This window comes from Serinus canaria, chromosome 11 (assembly GCF_022539315.1).
Source record: "Serinus canaria isolate serCan28SL12 chromosome 11, serCan2020, whole genome shotgun sequence".
Lineage (NCBI taxonomy): Eukaryota > Metazoa > Chordata > Aves > Passeriformes > Fringillidae > Serinus > Serinus canaria.
Window position 1 is genome coordinate 12,275,579 of NC_066325.1, and position 17,700 is coordinate 12,293,278.

General features: G+C 40.5%; 2 protein-coding genes across 3 annotated transcripts; one reads left to right on the forward strand and one right to left on the reverse strand.

The window, feature by feature from the left end:
• Positions 1-20: 20 nt before the first annotated feature.
• Positions 21-13,334, reverse strand: HSDL1 (hydroxysteroid dehydrogenase like 1). 2 transcript variants are annotated; one of them, XM_009090650.4, is made up of 5 exons: positions 13,176-13,334; positions 4,370-4,602; positions 3,299-3,744; positions 1,205-1,432; positions 21-304 (listed from the first exon to the last, which is right to left on the reverse strand). In XM_009090650.4, exons 1-5 carry the CDS (start codon positions 13,211-13,213, stop codon positions 203-205), a joined length of 1,047 nt encoding a protein of 348 aa, XP_009088898.4. In that variant the 5' UTR covers positions 13,214-13,334; the 3' UTR covers positions 21-202. The 2 variants fall into 2 exon arrangements, with proteins under 2 accessions (XP_009088898.4, XP_050834732.1); XM_050978775.1 differs by lacking the exon at positions 13,176-13,334 and adding an exon at positions 5,399-5,467.
• Positions 5,501-16,884, forward strand: DNAAF1 (dynein axonemal assembly factor 1). The gene is made up of 12 exons (XM_050978776.1): positions 5,501-5,785; positions 6,906-7,041; positions 7,863-7,954; positions 8,789-9,010; positions 9,750-9,916; positions 10,170-10,291; positions 10,815-10,999; positions 11,483-11,770; positions 12,347-12,450; positions 14,445-14,513; positions 15,596-15,947; positions 16,231-16,884. Exons 1-12 carry the CDS (start codon positions 5,647-5,649, stop codon positions 16,326-16,328), a joined length of 1,974 nt encoding a protein of 657 aa, XP_050834733.1. The 5' UTR covers positions 5,501-5,646; the 3' UTR covers positions 16,329-16,884.
• The last annotated feature ends 816 nt before the right edge of the window (positions 16,885-17,700 follow it).

A 17,700-nucleotide genomic window follows, 5' to 3' on the forward strand; every position in this document is an offset into this window, starting at 1 on the left:
AGAACATCAGCGCTCTGTCATAAAGGAAAGCAGCAGAGGAGCTATTTTAATACAAGGATACAGAGAGGATCCAGACTTCTGTTGACTAGGTTACGTAGCTTGCTTAACAAGGTATGGATAAGTTACAGTAAGTCCTCCAAAGTTCATTAAACATTGTTGCAGCCCTCTGATCAGAATTGTCTCATGGGATATCCAGCTACTCCTATTTCGCTTTGGCTGCCAAAGCTTGCTTCCGTAGAATTCTGCTCAAATACAGAGCAAACCATGCCCACATCCACTCAGGCAGGCACTCGCCCAGCGTCCACTGTGGAGAGGCACAGGGAGACAAGAAAACAGGAAAAAAAAAAAAAAAAAAAGGGACAGATAAAGATACATTCCTTTAAAATAAACAGAATAAACAGTTTCTCAAGTCACTACTAAAGCAAGGCAAAAAGTGCTTGACTATCATCAACAAAGCCTGAAATTCAGCCCCTTGAAGCATACATATTCAGCTGTTTCAGATGTAGTGCCCACAGCTGAGCAGTTCAGTTCTGCAAATAAATACTGAATCCTGACTTAATCAAGTTCACAACAGCCATTCTGTCCACTTCCATTAATTATCACATTTTGCCAGAATGCATCCTGTCTCTTTTATTCCTTTTGGACTAATCCCCACTTCTTCATTTCCATCTAGTCAACCCTATGCTATAGGAAACATACGTATCATGTATAGGATACATGAGATGTGACCAACGTGCATAAAACAGTCTGCCCCAAAAATCAAAACCCTAACAAATGGAGGAAAATACAGTTTTTTTCCTGCTATTATTCCATCCTCCCTGCTCACTCTTCCTCAAAGCACAAATATGCTCAATATATTAAGACTGAAAAAACTATTTCTATTTACAAAAACAGTGAAACACAGCCCAGTCAGCAACACCCCAAGAGAAACACTGCTCTGCTTTTCAGTAAAAACTTGTCTCTTTCCCATTTCTCCTGCACAATTCAAGGGAGAATTGGATTCACTCTCTGATCTTACAAATAAGCATGCCCAAGCATAAGTTTATAAAGCAGAACTAGTGAGAAAATATGGCATAATGCTTTAAAGTCTACAATATATATCACACTTTTTCAGAATGAGCAGTTTTCACTCAGACTCGTAAGGAAGTAAACAGCTGATTTACTTCTACTGACAAGCATGAAATAGTTTAATGAATTCCATTACCTGTATTGCATGCTTCCAGCAACCAGTGGTCCTTATGGATAACCCAAGAGTAGAAACAGCATGACTTGCATATTCTTCAGCAGTAGGAAAAAATACAGATTTCTTTGATATAGTGCTGCTGAATGATAACATTTTTGTAGTAGTTATAAATGGTGTTAGACTCTGAACAAAAATTCCTTTAGAGGCATACTCATAATGTAGTGCTCTACTGAAATAGTCCAAGTAGCTCTAGAAAAACAAAAGCAGAAAGACACTTTTTTCCCTTTTTTTTTAAACAATGAAATCTCATGGCAAAGTTTTATTAAAATTACAGAAAAGTTTTAACATATTTTATGCACCAGCTCAATAAACATTAATAAATAGTATAAAAATATGATTTTCTGAAGTATTATCAATATTTTTCTGTGCTGTTATTTGCAATAAATCTGCCACGGTACAGTAACTTGCAGGACAAAGTGCTTGTCACAATCCAACAATTTCTGCAATTTCTGCTTAAAAATAATACAAAAACATTTATTTCATCTAAAATAAACACCTTATCTGGTCGGGAGGCATTGCAAGGATACTGTACAGACAGCTCTACCTACTACTGTCAGAAGAAAAAAAATGAAGTTCCATTCTTTAATACATTTACAGGTGAATTTTGCATTCAACTGTCCTCTCCAGAAGTCAGGTCAGTTATTTCCTGGGACTCTCTCAGGCAAAAAGATTCGTTAATGTGTATCTGCATTACCTCCTTTAGGTCATTTTACTTTTACAGGACAAGAAAAGCACAAGGCTGATAACTGGGACTGCTGGAATCAGACTGAAAAATGAGCCTGGCTCAGTCTTATCAGGGCAGCAACACTGATGCCTTCCCTGCTGTGCCACACAGCCAGTTCTCCCTGAGAAAGAGCATTTTAGACTCAGCTTGTGAGCAGATATCTTGCTACTTCCAACGAGCCTTGCAAAAGGTTTTCCCAAGAGTTTGTTGGGAAAGCATCTTGTACAAATTCTCTTACAGCTGCTTTAGGAAAATTAAAGCAACCACTTCAAGCATTGTTCATTGTAAGTACACAAAGAGGCTTAGGATGTTGCAGCAGCTTGTTCTCACTTCTGTGTTGCGAGGCCAGGCTTAAAGCTGGATTGCTGACCTAGCATTTGGATTGATTATCTCAGCTAAACCAAGAAACTTTGGTACATTTGTGATTCTTCTTTTTCATTCAAGCCTTTTAATTGTTTTAATTCAGAGTGCAGTTCTACATACACTTGGCAAAATCAAAGGGACAGATACTCTGCACAGAAACAGTAACTGTAAGCCAGTTTCCACACTGAAGGAAGTCTGCAAGGAGTTTTATACCTTGGGGTAGTAAGAGCTGGTTTTGCTCCAGGCCAAAGGAAATAAAAGAGCTATGTCAGGAGCAAGGCTACAACAGAGGGCAGCCACAGACTGCTGGGAGCAATAACCACCTGTGTTTAGACAATGGATCTAGGTGAGAGCCTTCCACAATTCCAGCTGCTTCTGTGGATTCAGCAGCATGTCAGGCAGTGTAAATCCACCATCACCATGAGCATTCATTCTTCCAGCATCACCCAGCTGCCCAGTCCTATTCATTACTGCTTGGATCTCTTCAGGAAGGACAATTATGGGGGAGTTCTTTTCACTTGGCCCCAAATATGCTACAACACTCTTTGGTATTACATGAAGCAGTGGCTTGATTTGGCCACGCTCCATGTCACAGTGGTGGCTTGAGCATGAGTATAGCTCTTTTTGCTACCAAATACTGGTATACAAGACTTGAGGTATGTGCACAGTTCAGCCGGAGAGAGATTAAATTCTTGACCCTTTCAATAAGGCACACAGAATTGCCTCTCTGCCTCTAAGAAAGGCAACATTTCTCCTAGAATGACTGTTATGCCACACTGCACACAAAATCCAAGAGCACTGACTTTGGTTCAAAGCCCAGCACTGGTGAGGATGAAGAGTTTCCTGCATAACACAGGTATCATTCACCTCCAAAATTTAAACAAATCCCTAGAAAACATTAAAGTATTTTGACATCCTTGCTGAATGTGTTTCCAGTGCATGCCATTTAACACTACAGCCCAACTTACTTTAGAGGCTCCATAGACTGTCGACATCGGTGTTGGCTGACAACAGACTGCTGAAGAAAGATTCACAATTGCCCCTTTCTTCTTCTTTACCATGCCTGGCAGCACAATGTGTGTCATCATGGTAGCGGAAGCAATATTTACATGGATCAAGTCCCATAGCGTATCCTCAGACAGATTAGTAAAATAGTCTGTGTAGGCATAAAATATTCCTACATTATTCACCAAAATCCCAATTTCTCTGTCTTTCAGAGCCTCCTTAATGGCTGGGTAAAGCTCACGCCCCTTGCTGAAATCAGCTACTATGAAATCTGTTTCCACTTTATAGGTTTCAGATATGCTCCTGGAGACAGCCTCCAGCTTCTCTTTGCTTCTGCTGACTAAGATGACGTTGACACCATGCTTTGCCAGTACTTCAGCATAAGCCTTCCCAATACCATCTGTGCTACCTGCAGGAGAAAACAGCAATAGAACACACAAGTGAAAAACTGAGCAACACCAGCCTTCTATTTTGACAGTTCTTTCAATTATAGCCTTATTCCTTTTTCTGAGATCATGTGGCACTAAGTCTATTGAATTCAAAGACACAAGAGTAAAGACAACACTGTCAACCACCTTCTGCAATTCCCCTCATAAAAGTTTTATATCTTCCATGACAACAAGAGAGAGCTCAAAGGAGAACCTAATGAAAGGCAGGGATGTCAGAGGTACAGGACTCAAACCTTGCTGAAGAACTAGGGCACATGTTGAACACCTCATAAGAAAAAGAGGATCCTGTCTACATCTCTGTTAACACTTGCAGGTGATCAAGAGGTACCCTGCAAATTTGTGCAACAACTGCTGTCATTCTTTCTCAGTAGTCAGTCAACTCACTTAGCTTGCCCATCTCCTGAGGAATTAATTTATAAAGGCAATGAACAACAGCCACTGCTCAGGCAGATTAACCTGCAACCAGAGATAATACAGGCTCCAGCCTGTGATATAAAGCTCATCCAAGGCCACAAGCCACCAAGTTTCACAGTACTGGCACAGAATGTTACATAAACACAAGAAAATTCACCATTCATCTCTTACCCGTGACCACGGCCCACTTGCCGTACTTCTTGACGAGATCAACCTCCCCGCTCAGCTTTGGAATCACGTGCAGCCTGAGTGCGCTGTAAGTGCCCAAGGCCAGAGACACAACCTTTCTGACTGTGTACCAAGCTCCAACAATAGCCAGGGCTTCTATATAGAAACTGCAGGAGCGACTGATTTCTCTGTACAAGAGGGAGAATCGATCCACTGCAGCCATGGTCATCACAAGCCTGAAAAAAAAAAAAAAGACACAGGCAATTACAATTGCCTCCAGAGCCATGTAAACTTTTCAGACTGTATGGATAACCTTTGAGATGCAGCATTTTAGAGTTTGAGCACTGTTATGATGCAGAAAAAACACAAGTCAGTGTGCTAAAACTTGGGGGTTACCTACCATCAACCTCACTGGTTTAGGTACTGTTCACCCTTTTTCCTAGGGTTGAGCTATTAATCAATTATATTGCAACAACAATGATCAACGATTCTGTACATAAAACAATTAAAGCAGAAGCTGAACAGGTGAAAACCAACGTTGGAAGATGAAAACTACCTACAAGAGAGGCAAGGATAACCAGCACACGCAAGCTGAGTCACAAAGAAACAACAGGCTCTTTCAAGGACAAACAGCTACATGAGAGACAAAGCAGGCTGACAGCACGTCAGCCCCCAGCGCAGCCAAAAGCACCGCATCTGCCACTGTCCTTGAACCACGGCACGGTGCAGCGCACCACGCACACCGCGCTTGCTGTGCCTCACACGACTTTTACTAGTTAACACGTTTTTTAAACAAGTACATATCCGTCCTCTCCTCGGCAGGACTCGCCGTGCCGCCCTGCACCGCCACACCCCGCCCACCCCTCGCCCAGGGCGGGACAGCGGGCTCCGGGCGCGCCGTCTCCGCGCAACCCCAGCGAGCTGGCCCGGAGCCTCCGCACCTCGCCCAGCCCCGGCCCGGGACCCTCCTTGGCGCGGCCTGTCCCGGCCGGACCCCACCCCCGCCGCGGCCCTGACCCGCCGGTGCCTCACCCGCGATGCCGGGCCGGGCCCTCCGCCCGCCGCGCTGCCCGCGCCCGCCGCCGCCTGCGCCGCGCGGGGCCGCCGGGAGCAGCCGCGGGGCCTTGTGGGGCTGCGCGCGGCGTCGCCATGGCCACGGCTGAGGCGGCAGCCTGAGTTCGGGCTCCGCTCCGTCCCTCGCCTGCCGTTGACTAAAGTCTGCGGACATTTTGTTTGGAAAAGGCAGAGCGTAAATCCCACACCGGCTCGGGGGTGTTAGAATGCAGGCGGCGCCCGCTGGAGACCCGGACAGCGGCAGCAGAGAGGAGGTCCCGGCGCCTGAGGCGTCCGTGGCGCCGTTGGGCGACCCCGGGAGCGGAGGTGCCCACACGGAGCGTGAGGGCAGCGCTGTGAGCACAGGTGAGCCCCTCCGGCTCGCTCGGCAGCGCACAAAGCCTGCACATCACGGCTGCTCATACTCATGGGGATGCAAACACGAGTGTGTTCTTTCTGCCAGCAAAGTCACTGGAAACCCTGACATAACTGAGGCACACTGACTCTGAGTTGCTGTCTTCCTGTGCTCTTTTTTCCTTTCCCGAATTTCTTTACTTTCCTGTCGCCGGAGAAGTATTTCCCCCAGCGTTGCAATCACACAGCCTGACCTCTAAATCACAAGGCACAGGATGGGTCAGGTGTGAAGGGACCACAGCGGGTCACTGGTCCGAGCTCCTGCTCAAGCAGGGCCATCCCAGAGCACAGGGGACAGGATTGTGTCCGGATGGCTCTGGAACATCTCCAGTGAGGGACACTCCATGCCATGTCCGGGCAAACAGTTCCAGTGCATGGTCACCCGCACAGTAAAGTTCTTCCCTATGTTCAGCTGAAACTTCCTGTGCATCAGTTTCAGCCCATTGCCTCTTGTATTACTAAGTATGTCCGATTATTGTGGTTTAATTACAGTCATATTTAAGTAAGCTGGTACAATCATCTTGTTTGCACTTTCTCTATGAACTACAAGTGCAAGTAGAAGGTTCAGGGCAAGTATCTGAAGAGACAAATACTGAAATTGGAATTAATCAAAGGCAGTGTAAAGACACCTTCCAGGGAGCACAAAGGGTAAATTTGTAGAAGAGCCAGACTAACAGTGCTTGGGATGACTGATACCATTGCTGAAGTCTCTTTACAGTAAACTCAAATTGGTGTTAATTATATGTAATATATATTAAATGTCTAACACCATCAGAACATTGGTGTCAGTACTTTATTGTGAGTGTACATTATAAGAATATTAAGAATAATGGGTACTATCCAACTTTCTGATTTAAAAAAAAAATGCAGATTTCTTGCTACTGTTTATTTTATGATGCTGTTTAAGAAAGTTAAGTTTCATTAAAAATTTCAGCAGAAATCTTAGTTAAAACACCCTTTTCTTGAAATTCATATTCAAATGCTCTCCACTATTTCTCTGAAGTAATTGATAACATGACACATTTTCCCCACCCTTACTGTTAAATTGCAATTCATTTTCTTGTTTAAAAAGCTGATAAAACTCAAGAGAAAGAAGTCAACTGTATGTCCAGGGCAGATCAAGAGAATGAACAAAAATCAGATATTGATCAGAAGTCTGGAACCAGCTCATCCAGTCAAACGACAGTAGAAAAGAGAGGCTCTGTAAGGTAATACATGGTTTGTGGATGTCTTGGCATCATCAGGAGTTTTGCTATTCTGTCCGTTCATCTCAGTTCTGGAGAACAGTTTTGAAGATGAACTTGAGAATAATGGATAAATCAGGTATTAATGATATTTACAGCATCTGGACATATGTTTGGGTTTTTTGGCCACTGTAGCAAACTACATTCTAACCACATGATGAAGTCATTTAATGGATCTGGAGAAAATTGTGCAAACTCCTGTGGAAGTCATGTGCCAGTAGATTTAACCATTTCTCTGCCTCAATTCAGACAAAGCATTCTGTTAATTCCTAGTGGCATTCCCAACCAACCAACAACTCTATAGCAAAACTTTCTTGAGTACTATTTTGGAGTCAGCATTTCAATAAAATGTTGGGTTGATTACCATTAATTTCTCTAGTCTGAGAAAAATAGTGCATTTTGGCTCTGCCACCAAAGGTCCTGTACCAAAGCAGCAAGGAACAGGGGAAAGAATTGGAGAGGAAGCTAACATTAGAACCAAAAGCTAACATGAAATGATGGTGCTCTTTTCCAAGAAGATGAACTCTCTAATTCCCTGCCCATTTTCCTATAAACCCCCTTTTTTTTAGAAGGGCCTGGTGACTCACTTCAAAAGTAGACATGAAAAGCCACACTAAAAAACCCAGCTTTTTTTTTTTTAATATAATTTTGAAAGCTGTAGCTGTTTCTCTTGCATTAAAGAATTGTCAGTTGTGTTGCAATGGAATCTGTAAGGAAACCAAAAATCTCAGAATGTACACTCAAATACATTTTTTATTTTGCTTCTGCTTCCTATACTATTTTAGGATGACAAAAAAGATTCTGCTAGACATCTGTAAACAGCAGAAATTATACTGGACCCCGTACTTAAATGATACACTGTACTTGCATTATAAAGGTAAGATGTGGACTTGACTGCCCAGCTTGATCATTCTGAGTAGCATTTTAGCAGAGAATCTACTTCATGGCTCACTGAGGGAAGGTATCTAGCCATTCTTCTAAATTAGAACACAATTTTATGTAATACTGGATTTGGGAAACAAAATTAGTCAAATGAAGGTAGAAAAGTGAACTGTACATCTGGCTCACTTTGTGGAGCCATCCAAAGGATCAGTAGGAATCAAGGGACATATTTTTGGTTTCTTTTACTGAAGGAGGAGCCTCTGAAAAATGTGAATTAAAATACTGGCCTGGTTTGCACTCAGAGGAAAATATACATATTTTTCCTTAAATTGATTGTATAAAAAGCTTTTTCCAACTTTTGGAACTTTTTTACTGCCAAGTAAAGATGGTCAAGAGGAAAATAAACAGTAAATACTTGCTGCATGTTTGAAACACTACTGAAAGAAAAAAAAATTGTTAGAATGAACATTACTCATGCTCTGATGATCTCTGAGCAGGTTTTTGCATGATGCAGTTACCTGGCCCAAGTTATCCTAAGAATTCTTCCAGATAAACAGGATATGCTACCTTCTAGATTCAGCCTTGGTTTTGCTATGTATTATTTAGCATCTAAAGGGCTGCTGAGATACAGACCAGAATAGGTACCAATCTGGTTTTGCCCTTTAGGGGCCACAAACAGTGCCAGGAATTCAGTGGAAATTCTGCAGTGACTTCAGTACCAGTGTTCTCTCAGGCTGTTTCAGCAGCTCGGGTTTAATGGAATTTTCTCATCCAAAGAGTCATTTTCAGCCAATGCCATTTCAATTTAAAACATCTTTTTTTGTTGCAGGGTTTGACCGACTGGAGAATCTTGAAGAATATACAGGACTGAAGTGTTTGTGGCTGCAATGCAATGGCTTAAGAAAAATTGAGAACTTGGAGGCTCAGACAGAGTTGCGTTCCCTCTACCTGCAACTCAATCTAATTGAGAAAATTGAAAACCTTGAACCCTTACAAAAGCTGGATTCCCTCAATATCAGTAACAACTACATTAGGACCATTGAGAATCTCTGTAAGAACTGTTACTGCAACAGGTTTTAGCCTCTGGCAAGCCCATATTTTTCCTAAGTTCTGACTATGCTTTTGTTAGTGGCACTAGTTTCAAAGGATTTTTAAAATTATGTTAGAATTTTGCACAATATCCATAGCAAAGCCCACAGGGCTTCTGTGGAGGAATAAAACCTATGTTGAGAAACAGAAAATACTACTACTACAGAAAAACTACTTTCACATGGATACCTAGGTTAATTAAGTAGTTTTTCCACACTTCTTAATACCATGTCAGTACTTATCTGTGTTGCAGACAGACTGACAATCTAGTTTTCACCATTTACCTTTCAGTTAAGATGTGCTTTGGCAGTTGCAGACGCATTACCAAATCTTTTACATCTGCTAAAAGATGGATTCTGTCTTCAGCAGAAAATAAAAAACTATTTCTGTACATTACTACTTGCATACATTTGAGAATTTTGAAACACAAAGCTCTTGCTTTTGTGTAACTGTTTAGTTTGAAATGTGAATTTTAAAAAACTACTATCCTAAAACCAAGCACCTATTTTTCCCTGGGGTGAAGAAACAGCTTTGGAGGCCTTGTCACAAAGTATATATAGCAGAATAACAAATTTAGAAAAAAGCTCCAAATTCAATATAAACTATTAGTTTGACAATGCATTTTTTTATTTGCTCAAAAAACCCCTTGGTCAAGTGACAACTCTTACCTTTCCTTTCATTGTACTGTTCTTGTCTGGCAGCTTGTCTGAAAGTCCTGCAGACTCTGCAGATTGCTCACAATAAGTTACAAACAGTGGAAGACATCCAGCACTTGCAGGAATGCCCAAGTATTTCTGTTCTTGATCTTTCCCACAACAATCTGAGTGATCCAAGTATTGTAGCTATTCTGGAGACCATGCCCAATCTGGTAAGCCAGAAATAGCTGAGGGTTTGTGTTTGTGTGTGGGTGAACCCCATCAAGTGGCTTTGTTGGGTAGTTCAGTGCACAGTAGGTATCAGTCTAAAAGAAACATTATTAAACATTGGTTTGTTTCTGGTAGATCACCTGTAACACCTTGGAAGTTTTATTCATTTCTTGCTTTTGAAATGACAGAGGAAGTGCATATCCAGGCTGGGGGTTTTGCTACTCAAGCTTAAAAATATTTCCCTTGTTTCTCTAGCATGTGCTGAATTTGATGGGAAATGAGGTGATAAGGAAAATTGCTAACTATAGAAAAACACTCACTGTTCGACTAAAACAGCTGACATATCTGGATGACAGACCAGTTTTCCCAAAGGACAGGTAAAAAACCAGCCATCTTCTTCACACAGCCATAAGAATCAAGTCCTAGCAATCACTCATCCATTTTTTGTCAATACTGTCATGGAAGGAAGATTGACCAGTATAAGTTATTGAAAGTGGATGACTTTGAGGAGAAGAGTATGGTACTACAGAGTTCTACGTCTAACATACCTAGAAAAAAGCTGTGTATTTTTTCACAAAATAATTCTTGAACAGAATTGTTTCACACTATGTCTGTAGACCAGAGGCAAATCCTGATTTCAACAGAAACTGAGCAGGTGTCTGGAACAGCTGAGCCAAGATCAGACCAATCTCTGGTGATGTAATCAGCAATCAGCATTTGGATATTTCTGTTTCTTTTGTGAGATAAATGTACATCCCTGTTGCATAAGGGATTGTCACTGCTATCTGCTTTTTTCTCTTGCTGCTATTTTGTGCTGTTGCAAACTCTTTTAAACTTCTCTCTCATTGCAAAGGTGGGGTTTTATAGCTGTATTACAGTGAGCTTTTGTGTTTTCATTAGAGCCTGTGCAGAAGCCTGGGCTGTTGGAGGGCTTGAAGCTGAGAAGGCAGAAAGGGAAAAATGGGAAACCAGAGAGAGAAAAAAAATCCAAGATAGCATTGATGCGTTAGCAGCAATTAGGCAAAGAGCACAGGAAAAGAGGAAACAAAAGTGCATGGAAGGAGTTGCAACAGATACCCAAGAAGGTTTGTGCTTACTGTTCTGGAAGATGTCTGTGACCACTTCAATTTGTATGTGCAGAGGAGTCTTTATCTGATACATCTTTGGATTGACTACCAACTAAAAATTTTTTTTCAAGTAAGTGGATTGCACAAAGGAGAGGGTAACCAGCACTTGATGCTGATCCATCAAAATCCTCAAGGATGTATTTCAATATGTATTCACCTGAGAGTCTTTTCAAAGTATTAGAAATACCAAACATTTAATATTTAAGCATTTTCTCTAGGTGATTTTTTTTTTTTTTTGTGGGGAACTTCTGTTTGCTGGGGAGTTGAGATGGGAAAACAGCATTGCCGCAGTCTTGGGAGGACTACTCATCCATGGAGTAGTAGTAGCTCAAAGTAGGAGCTTTTGATGCACATTCTAGCCCATTGTAGTAGTGTTTGGAAATTTAAAATGAGCAGTGGTAGATTAGCTCAGCAATTTTTATGAAATTATTTCTTCTGTAGGAGCACCTGCAAATTCAAAAGATGGTGATGGAAATTCTAATACATCAGAAACTTCAAATAGATCAGAAGAGGAAGCTCAAGAAAAGACTGAGAAATTTAAAAATGAGGGTTTCGATGCTTGTGATGAAATGATAACAGTTCTACCAAATAGAGAAGATAGCAGAGATTTCACATCTGGAAATATGCCTGATGAAGTTCAAGAGGATGCACAGGAACCAGACTCTTACAAATGTGCAAATTTCAACCAGGGGGCAGATGGTAAAGTACACAGTGAAGAGCCAAACCAAACTGAGCATGACCAGCCAACCTCTCTTGTTGGAGCACTGCCTCTGCTGTGCCTCAAGCCAACTAACTCATACATAAAAACATTCTATTAGATTTCCACAGTGACTTGGTGAAATCAAGCAATACTGGGTAAAATGTTCTTTAAATACAATAAATAGTAAATTTCTGCAAGCTTAACCTGCAACTTCTGCAACTTAAAGGTGGAACTCCACTTCTCAAACATGCCAGGTTTAGTGAAAGGCCAGGAGAGTTTACAGACTTCCCGTGCTCCCACATAAACTGGGCAGTCTGTCTGCTCACAGAAGCTGGTCATCACTCTAGAGATGGTTTTGTACCTTCACACATGGAGAAATGCTTTTATAGATTTGTGGAACACATTATTGCAAAATGCAAATATTAATTTATACAAAGAAGAGAGACCCAGAATATAATAGAAAAACAAAACTTTGGATTGAGCTGTGAATTCTGCAGTGGTAGTCAGTCCCCAGCAATCTGGTTCTGCAGTGCTTGCAACGTCGATAATTTTTTATTCAGCTAGTTCTCTGCAACTGACTATTAATTATTCTGCAGATCTACCAGGACAGGAGGCAGCTACTGACCAGGCTGAGCTTCCTGAGAGGGAGGAGGAATATGCTGAAATTGAACAGTTCAAACTGGAGACACTGGCAGCACTTTCTCTTGATGTATGTATTGGATTCAGACTTGGGGAAGTTCACATGTGTGTATTATCTTCTCCAAGTTAATTCTTGTAACATTCTGGCTAATAAAACTGTATGGGCATGTTTTTAAGAAGGGTCTACTGTTAGGAAAAATAAAAAAGAAAGAAAGAAAGAAAGAAAGAAAGAAAAACCCAAAAAGTAAAGCTGCAGGGGTATTCTCTCCAGTGGAGCATTTATGAAGAATGCTTCCAGAGTTTACTTTGTCCTTAAATTGTTTATGCTATAAATCCTTTTGTCCTGTAAATCACCTAAAGTTGACCTTCTATCTTTGTGATTTCTCTGGAGAAGCTAATGAGGACTCTCATTTAAAAACAGAAATTACAGTGAAAAGCAATTAAAGTATGCACAATATTATTATTAAAAGCAGATCTTACAGTGCCTGAAGTAAATATTAGTGACACTGTAGGTACCCACAGTGTGAAGATCTCCTTGATTCAGTGTTTGTTTTTCCCTTGATGCTCTGTGGCACCATAGGAAGATCCTATGCACAAACTTCAAGGCAGTATAAAAGTATCTCTTAAGCACACATGTGTGGGGTTTTAGAGATGTAAAAAGTGTGACTGTTTTAATTCTACAGAAGGAAAACCAAACCCAAATCACACACTAATACACATTTCAGTGTTCTATGCTACTTATTCTCCAACATTTAGTAATAGAAAGAGCCTCTCCCAAGAGCCTCCAGTACTTACCCTACTGCAGATATTCCAAAGAACCTCAGTGCTGACATTGCAGGGAATGGCTGGAAGATGCCAATGGTGAGAGACTATGGAGCAGCACCACTGTCCTGATTCATATCCTGAGTTTCTAGATGGTCTCAGGGAGAATATAAGGGAGAAGAGTGGAGGAGGGTTTGCAGTGGGTGGTTATGACATCCCTGTGTCAAGCAGAAACAAGTTCCTGTTGCTGCACATGCCTTGGCAGTGTGGGAATCACATTCCCACATATCTACACTGGGTTAACTCGTAGTTGGTCTGCAAATACACCTGATGACTGAAACAAGACTAAGAGCTATTTCATCTCCTCGTTGACATCAAACTCCACATTAGTCTCAGATCTTAATTTGTACATTTTTAATGCAATTTTTATAAAATCTGTGACTTCAGGACATGCTGCACTAGCTGCCACCATATCAGGAAGGAGAAATTTCCTTTCTTGATTTTAATTTTCACCACACAAGACAGTACAGATGTTCCTGATGCTACCATGCTAAGCAGCCTGCTACAAAGTCATTAAGTGCTAAAAAATATCTAAAAACAAAAGGAAATGCTTATCCCAGTATTGACCTACAGTAAAAAAAAATGGCAAAAAGGTATTAGTTTCTACCTGTGATTTTGCATTCCCACCTTCTGTGTTTCCTTTCATGGCAGCAAATGATAGTTGTCAAGATAATATTTTCTTGTGGAAAGCTGAAATTATTGGACCTTTCTGAGGAAAAACAGTTCTCAGCAAGTTTGCAGTTCTGTGTCTTAATTATGAGACATTCACAGTAAAACATTGGTTTATTAGGTGTATTTAGGTTGAGGAGTATGTAGTTTCAGGAAGACTGCAGGTCTGGATTTGGCACTTACCCATAGAGATGGGTTGCAATTGGGATTAAATCTATCGAATAGACAGGATAAGAGAATAAACCATGTTTGCTTTTAAAATCCTGGTAATGCCTTAGTCTTTATCCTGTTTTCTTTCATAATCACACAGCATAGTAGAAAACAGCATTCAGTCTGACATTAGGGCTATTGCTTTCCCATTTCCTATTTCTGGAGAGAGATGAATTTTCCCTTTCCCACACGTGCTTAACAGCAAACTCTGCCTGTGAAGGGATGGCAGGGGGGGTCCTGCTGGCTGTGGCCTCACACTCTGATGAGCATTGCTTTGAAGGAGTTGTCCAATGAGCCAGAGATGTCATTTTCCATGGGTTACAGTAGCTCTTCCCACTGATTATTGATCTGTGATTTTTTTAGGAACTACCTGATTTAGAAGATGTAGTTGTAAGTGAGTTTCCGCCAGAAGATGAAATCTTTGTTCAAAAGGTAACATTTTCATTAATTCCAGTTGTGAAACTTCCCTAAACACATTTACAAAGGCTTTGCAAAATGAGGATAATCCAAGCTGTGAAATACTGGTTTGGGAGATGCAATCACTTACGAATTTACAAACTGAAATGGATGGTTTCAGCAGTTCATATCTACATATTAATTTTCCTTTGTTTAAATCTCACTTTTTTATATTCTTGTCTAGCAAAAATAGAATAAAAACTTATGATCAGTAATGCAACAGTTACAAACGTTTATTTTCTTAATAGGATGTAGTGTTATACTAAAAATTATACTGTACCAGTATTAATATGGTGCAAATTGCCTGCTGCTGAATAAAATCTGACTTTTAAACTGAAATCACAGAGATTTTGAGACTGTACTGCAGGCCAGACCTTGTCCACCTTAGAGTGTGCAAAGAGTTTGCTTTGCTCAAACTAATCTTTTGTGCACAAGCCTAAAAAGAAGAGAAAAAAGAAGATAACAAAGTTTAAAAGCACAGTTTTAATTTTCATGATGATCATAGAATCATACTGGCCTTGCTGGTGACAGGCTGGTACAGTACATACTCTTACAAGTCTTTCCAAGATAAAGTCAACTGTTCCTACAGTCATCATAAGACATGGAATTAATTTGCCCTTTTGATCACAGACACATAACAGGGTTGCAAAATATTTTGGCTCCAATCCACCAATTAAAAGAAGGCAAGGAAAGAGGATTAGGGAAGGAGGATGTGTTAGCAGCTGTCCTTTTCCAAAGGCTGCTCAGTTCTCCACTGAAGCAAATGAAGATGTTGGTCAGGTTCCTCTGTTTGTAGTAAAATATTAGAACAGAGCCCACACACTGCTATTTTTATGAACTGTTAATTAGTTTATGGTCAGTTCATTGGTGATGCCTGAGAAATTGCTAATCTAAGATTCATTCACAAAGCAGCAGAATATATCAAGCATATATTCCATATATCTTATCAGAACAGCACATTAAAGCTGATAACTGTTACATGGATCCAAGAGATATTTACCCTTCCTTTGGCTTTTATATATAAGAATAATTTTTCAATTACATTTCTACCTTTACAGCAGGACTATCACCCAAAAATTGAAATAATTTCTGAAGTGGCAAATGACAGCAATTCTGCATTAGAGGAAAACAATAAAAGCATGATTGAGAATTCAGTGGAAGAAGTTCCAACAGCAATTTTTTCAAATGTATGTCAGAACCATAAAGAGCATGAAAAGGAGCACTTAAGACCCCTTCTCAAAAGCTTATTTACAGAGCCTGATAATTCAGAAGGATACCTGGAGAGCAAAGATAAAGAGGTAGCCCCTTTGAAACCCTTGATACAAGAGGTAATCACTGAGCCCAAGGATCATCTGCTGCTGTCACCAGTCTGTCATCAACCAGATGACCCAAGCTCATGGGAAGAGAATGGTAAGATTGCAGTGACATTATTAATCACAGAGAAAACAGGATTTGGCACAGACACCCTAAGGATCTGTTCAGCTCCTGTTGAAGGCTGTTATTTACAATCACCTCTCCCTTTTATTTATGTGGGAATCCTTATTAATTAAGAATTAAAATGTTTTCTTTTTCTACAGAGAATTTCTTACCTGATTTTCATTTAAATGGTTTTAAAAAATTTGGCTTTATATTTCTTTTTTCATTATTAAAGACCACGAGTTTCATTTGCCCTTTGCTTTTGTGCTTTTGACAGGGCATGGCAGTGATAGAGAAGCACAGGGCCTGGCTGAGGTGGAAGGATGTCCTCCTAAAGCACAAGGTGACAAGGATGATGAGAGTGGATTGGATTAATCATTTGGAAAAGCCAGACCAAATCTGGAGCACAGTGTGGAAATATTCCCAAAGTATGGAGGCTGGCAATGGGACCATTTGTTAAAACTGATGTAACACTGTGATACCAAAACTCACTGCCCTTGGCTCCAAGCTCCTCAGGGCAGCTGCCTGGTCACTACTTTGAAAATTACTGTTTTGAGGTTATATTCCAGTCTTGTGTTATTTGTGCCTTTGCATCCTTCTAGAAATGCCTTAGTTACATGTTTATATATCAGAGTTTCATTACAGATGTAGTTTCAAGCATAATTCAGTGTTTCATTTGACTAAATAAAAATTCTTTTTGTAACCACATATATTTTCACTTGGTGTTTCATATTTTAAGTCCATACCAGTGTACATCACAGCAGATAGACTCCAGGAGCACATGGAGATTGCTTCTTGATGGGATATTTTACTGATCTAATATTCCTCGACATTATGATTGTTTATGCCTAAAAAGACAGAGAAATAGCATCCTTGCACAGAAAATCTGATTTTACCTTTTAAGGCATCTGTAATGAAACATTCACTTATTTTTGCTGCTTTTATTGTTTTTCATTGAGATGTGTCTCAGGATCTGTGTTTTGAGTAAAGCCAAGTTTAGGTGAATGTCTTTTTTCATATTTCTATACATCTGTGATAATTTGTAATAAATAAAATTTAACAGTTCTTTTAGGTGTGCACATTTAAAGAAATAAAGTATCACTGTGGGCTTGTTGAAAAGATGAATTTCCTATCACCTGGGCTTAGGTGCCATCTGGTGGCAAAAGAACCAGACCTCACAGTAACACAAAATTGTGAAAGCCCTCAGAGAGGACAACACAATGGCTTTAAATTTCATCCATTTCACCCCCACATGAGTTAAAACATGCTGGCAAAAGCCTTGGCCTCCAGGACAGGGTGGGGGTAAGCCAAGGGCCTGTGGAGCACGGGGGTATCTGAAAGCACTGGAGCTGGAATCTGCTCTTCAGAAAGCTGCAAATGCTGCCACCAACCTGTATGAGCTCCATCCTGAAAATGTAGCTGCTTCCTTTTCTGACAGAAAGCTGGAAAAGGACCATTTTTAGGACTTTGGGATTTGCATTTTCCATGCTGTGTTTTGGTGCCTGTCCTGATATTCACTTACTACACTAAAAACAAGTAAGCAAAAAGGAACATATGATGTTTGCAAAAAAAAAAAGGGGTTTAAAAAAATAATTCCAAGAGTGAAGTTTGAGCTCTGTTATCACTGAAAGCAAGAAAAATAGGGCAAATGAGGAAGAAAAAAAGCAGCAAATAGTTTCAAGAACTGTAGATTCTTTTACTGTGATCCTGATTTTACCAGCTATACTCACCATGAGTGGCATTTTAG

Excerpts from the sequence above, each read along its gene's own strand:
- DNAAF1 (XM_050978776.1), top strand. The coding sequence starts at position 5,647 with ATGCAGGCGGCGCCCGCTGGAGACCCGGACAGCGGCAGCAGAGAGGAG. Across the intron at positions 5,786-6,905 it reads GGGCAGCGCTGTGAGCACAG|CTGATAAAACTCAAGAGAAA; the intron begins GTGAGCCCCTCC and ends TTGTTTAAAAAG. Across the intron at positions 11,000-11,482 it reads TGCAACAGATACCCAAGAAG|GAGCACCTGCAAATTCAAAA; the intron begins GTTTGTGCTTAC and ends TTTCTTCTGTAG.
- HSDL1 (XM_009090650.4), bottom strand. The coding sequence starts at position 13,213 with ATGTCAGCACTGAGGTTCTTTGGAATATCTGCAGTAGG. Across the intron at positions 4,603-13,175 it reads TTTGGAATATCTGCAGTAGG|GCTTGTGATGACCATGGCTG; the intron begins GTAAGTACTGGA and ends TTTTTTTTTCAG. Across the intron at positions 305-1,204 it reads GCTGGAAGCATGCAATACAG|TGGACGCTGGGCGAGTGCCT; the intron begins GTAATGGAATTC and ends GCCTCTCCACAG.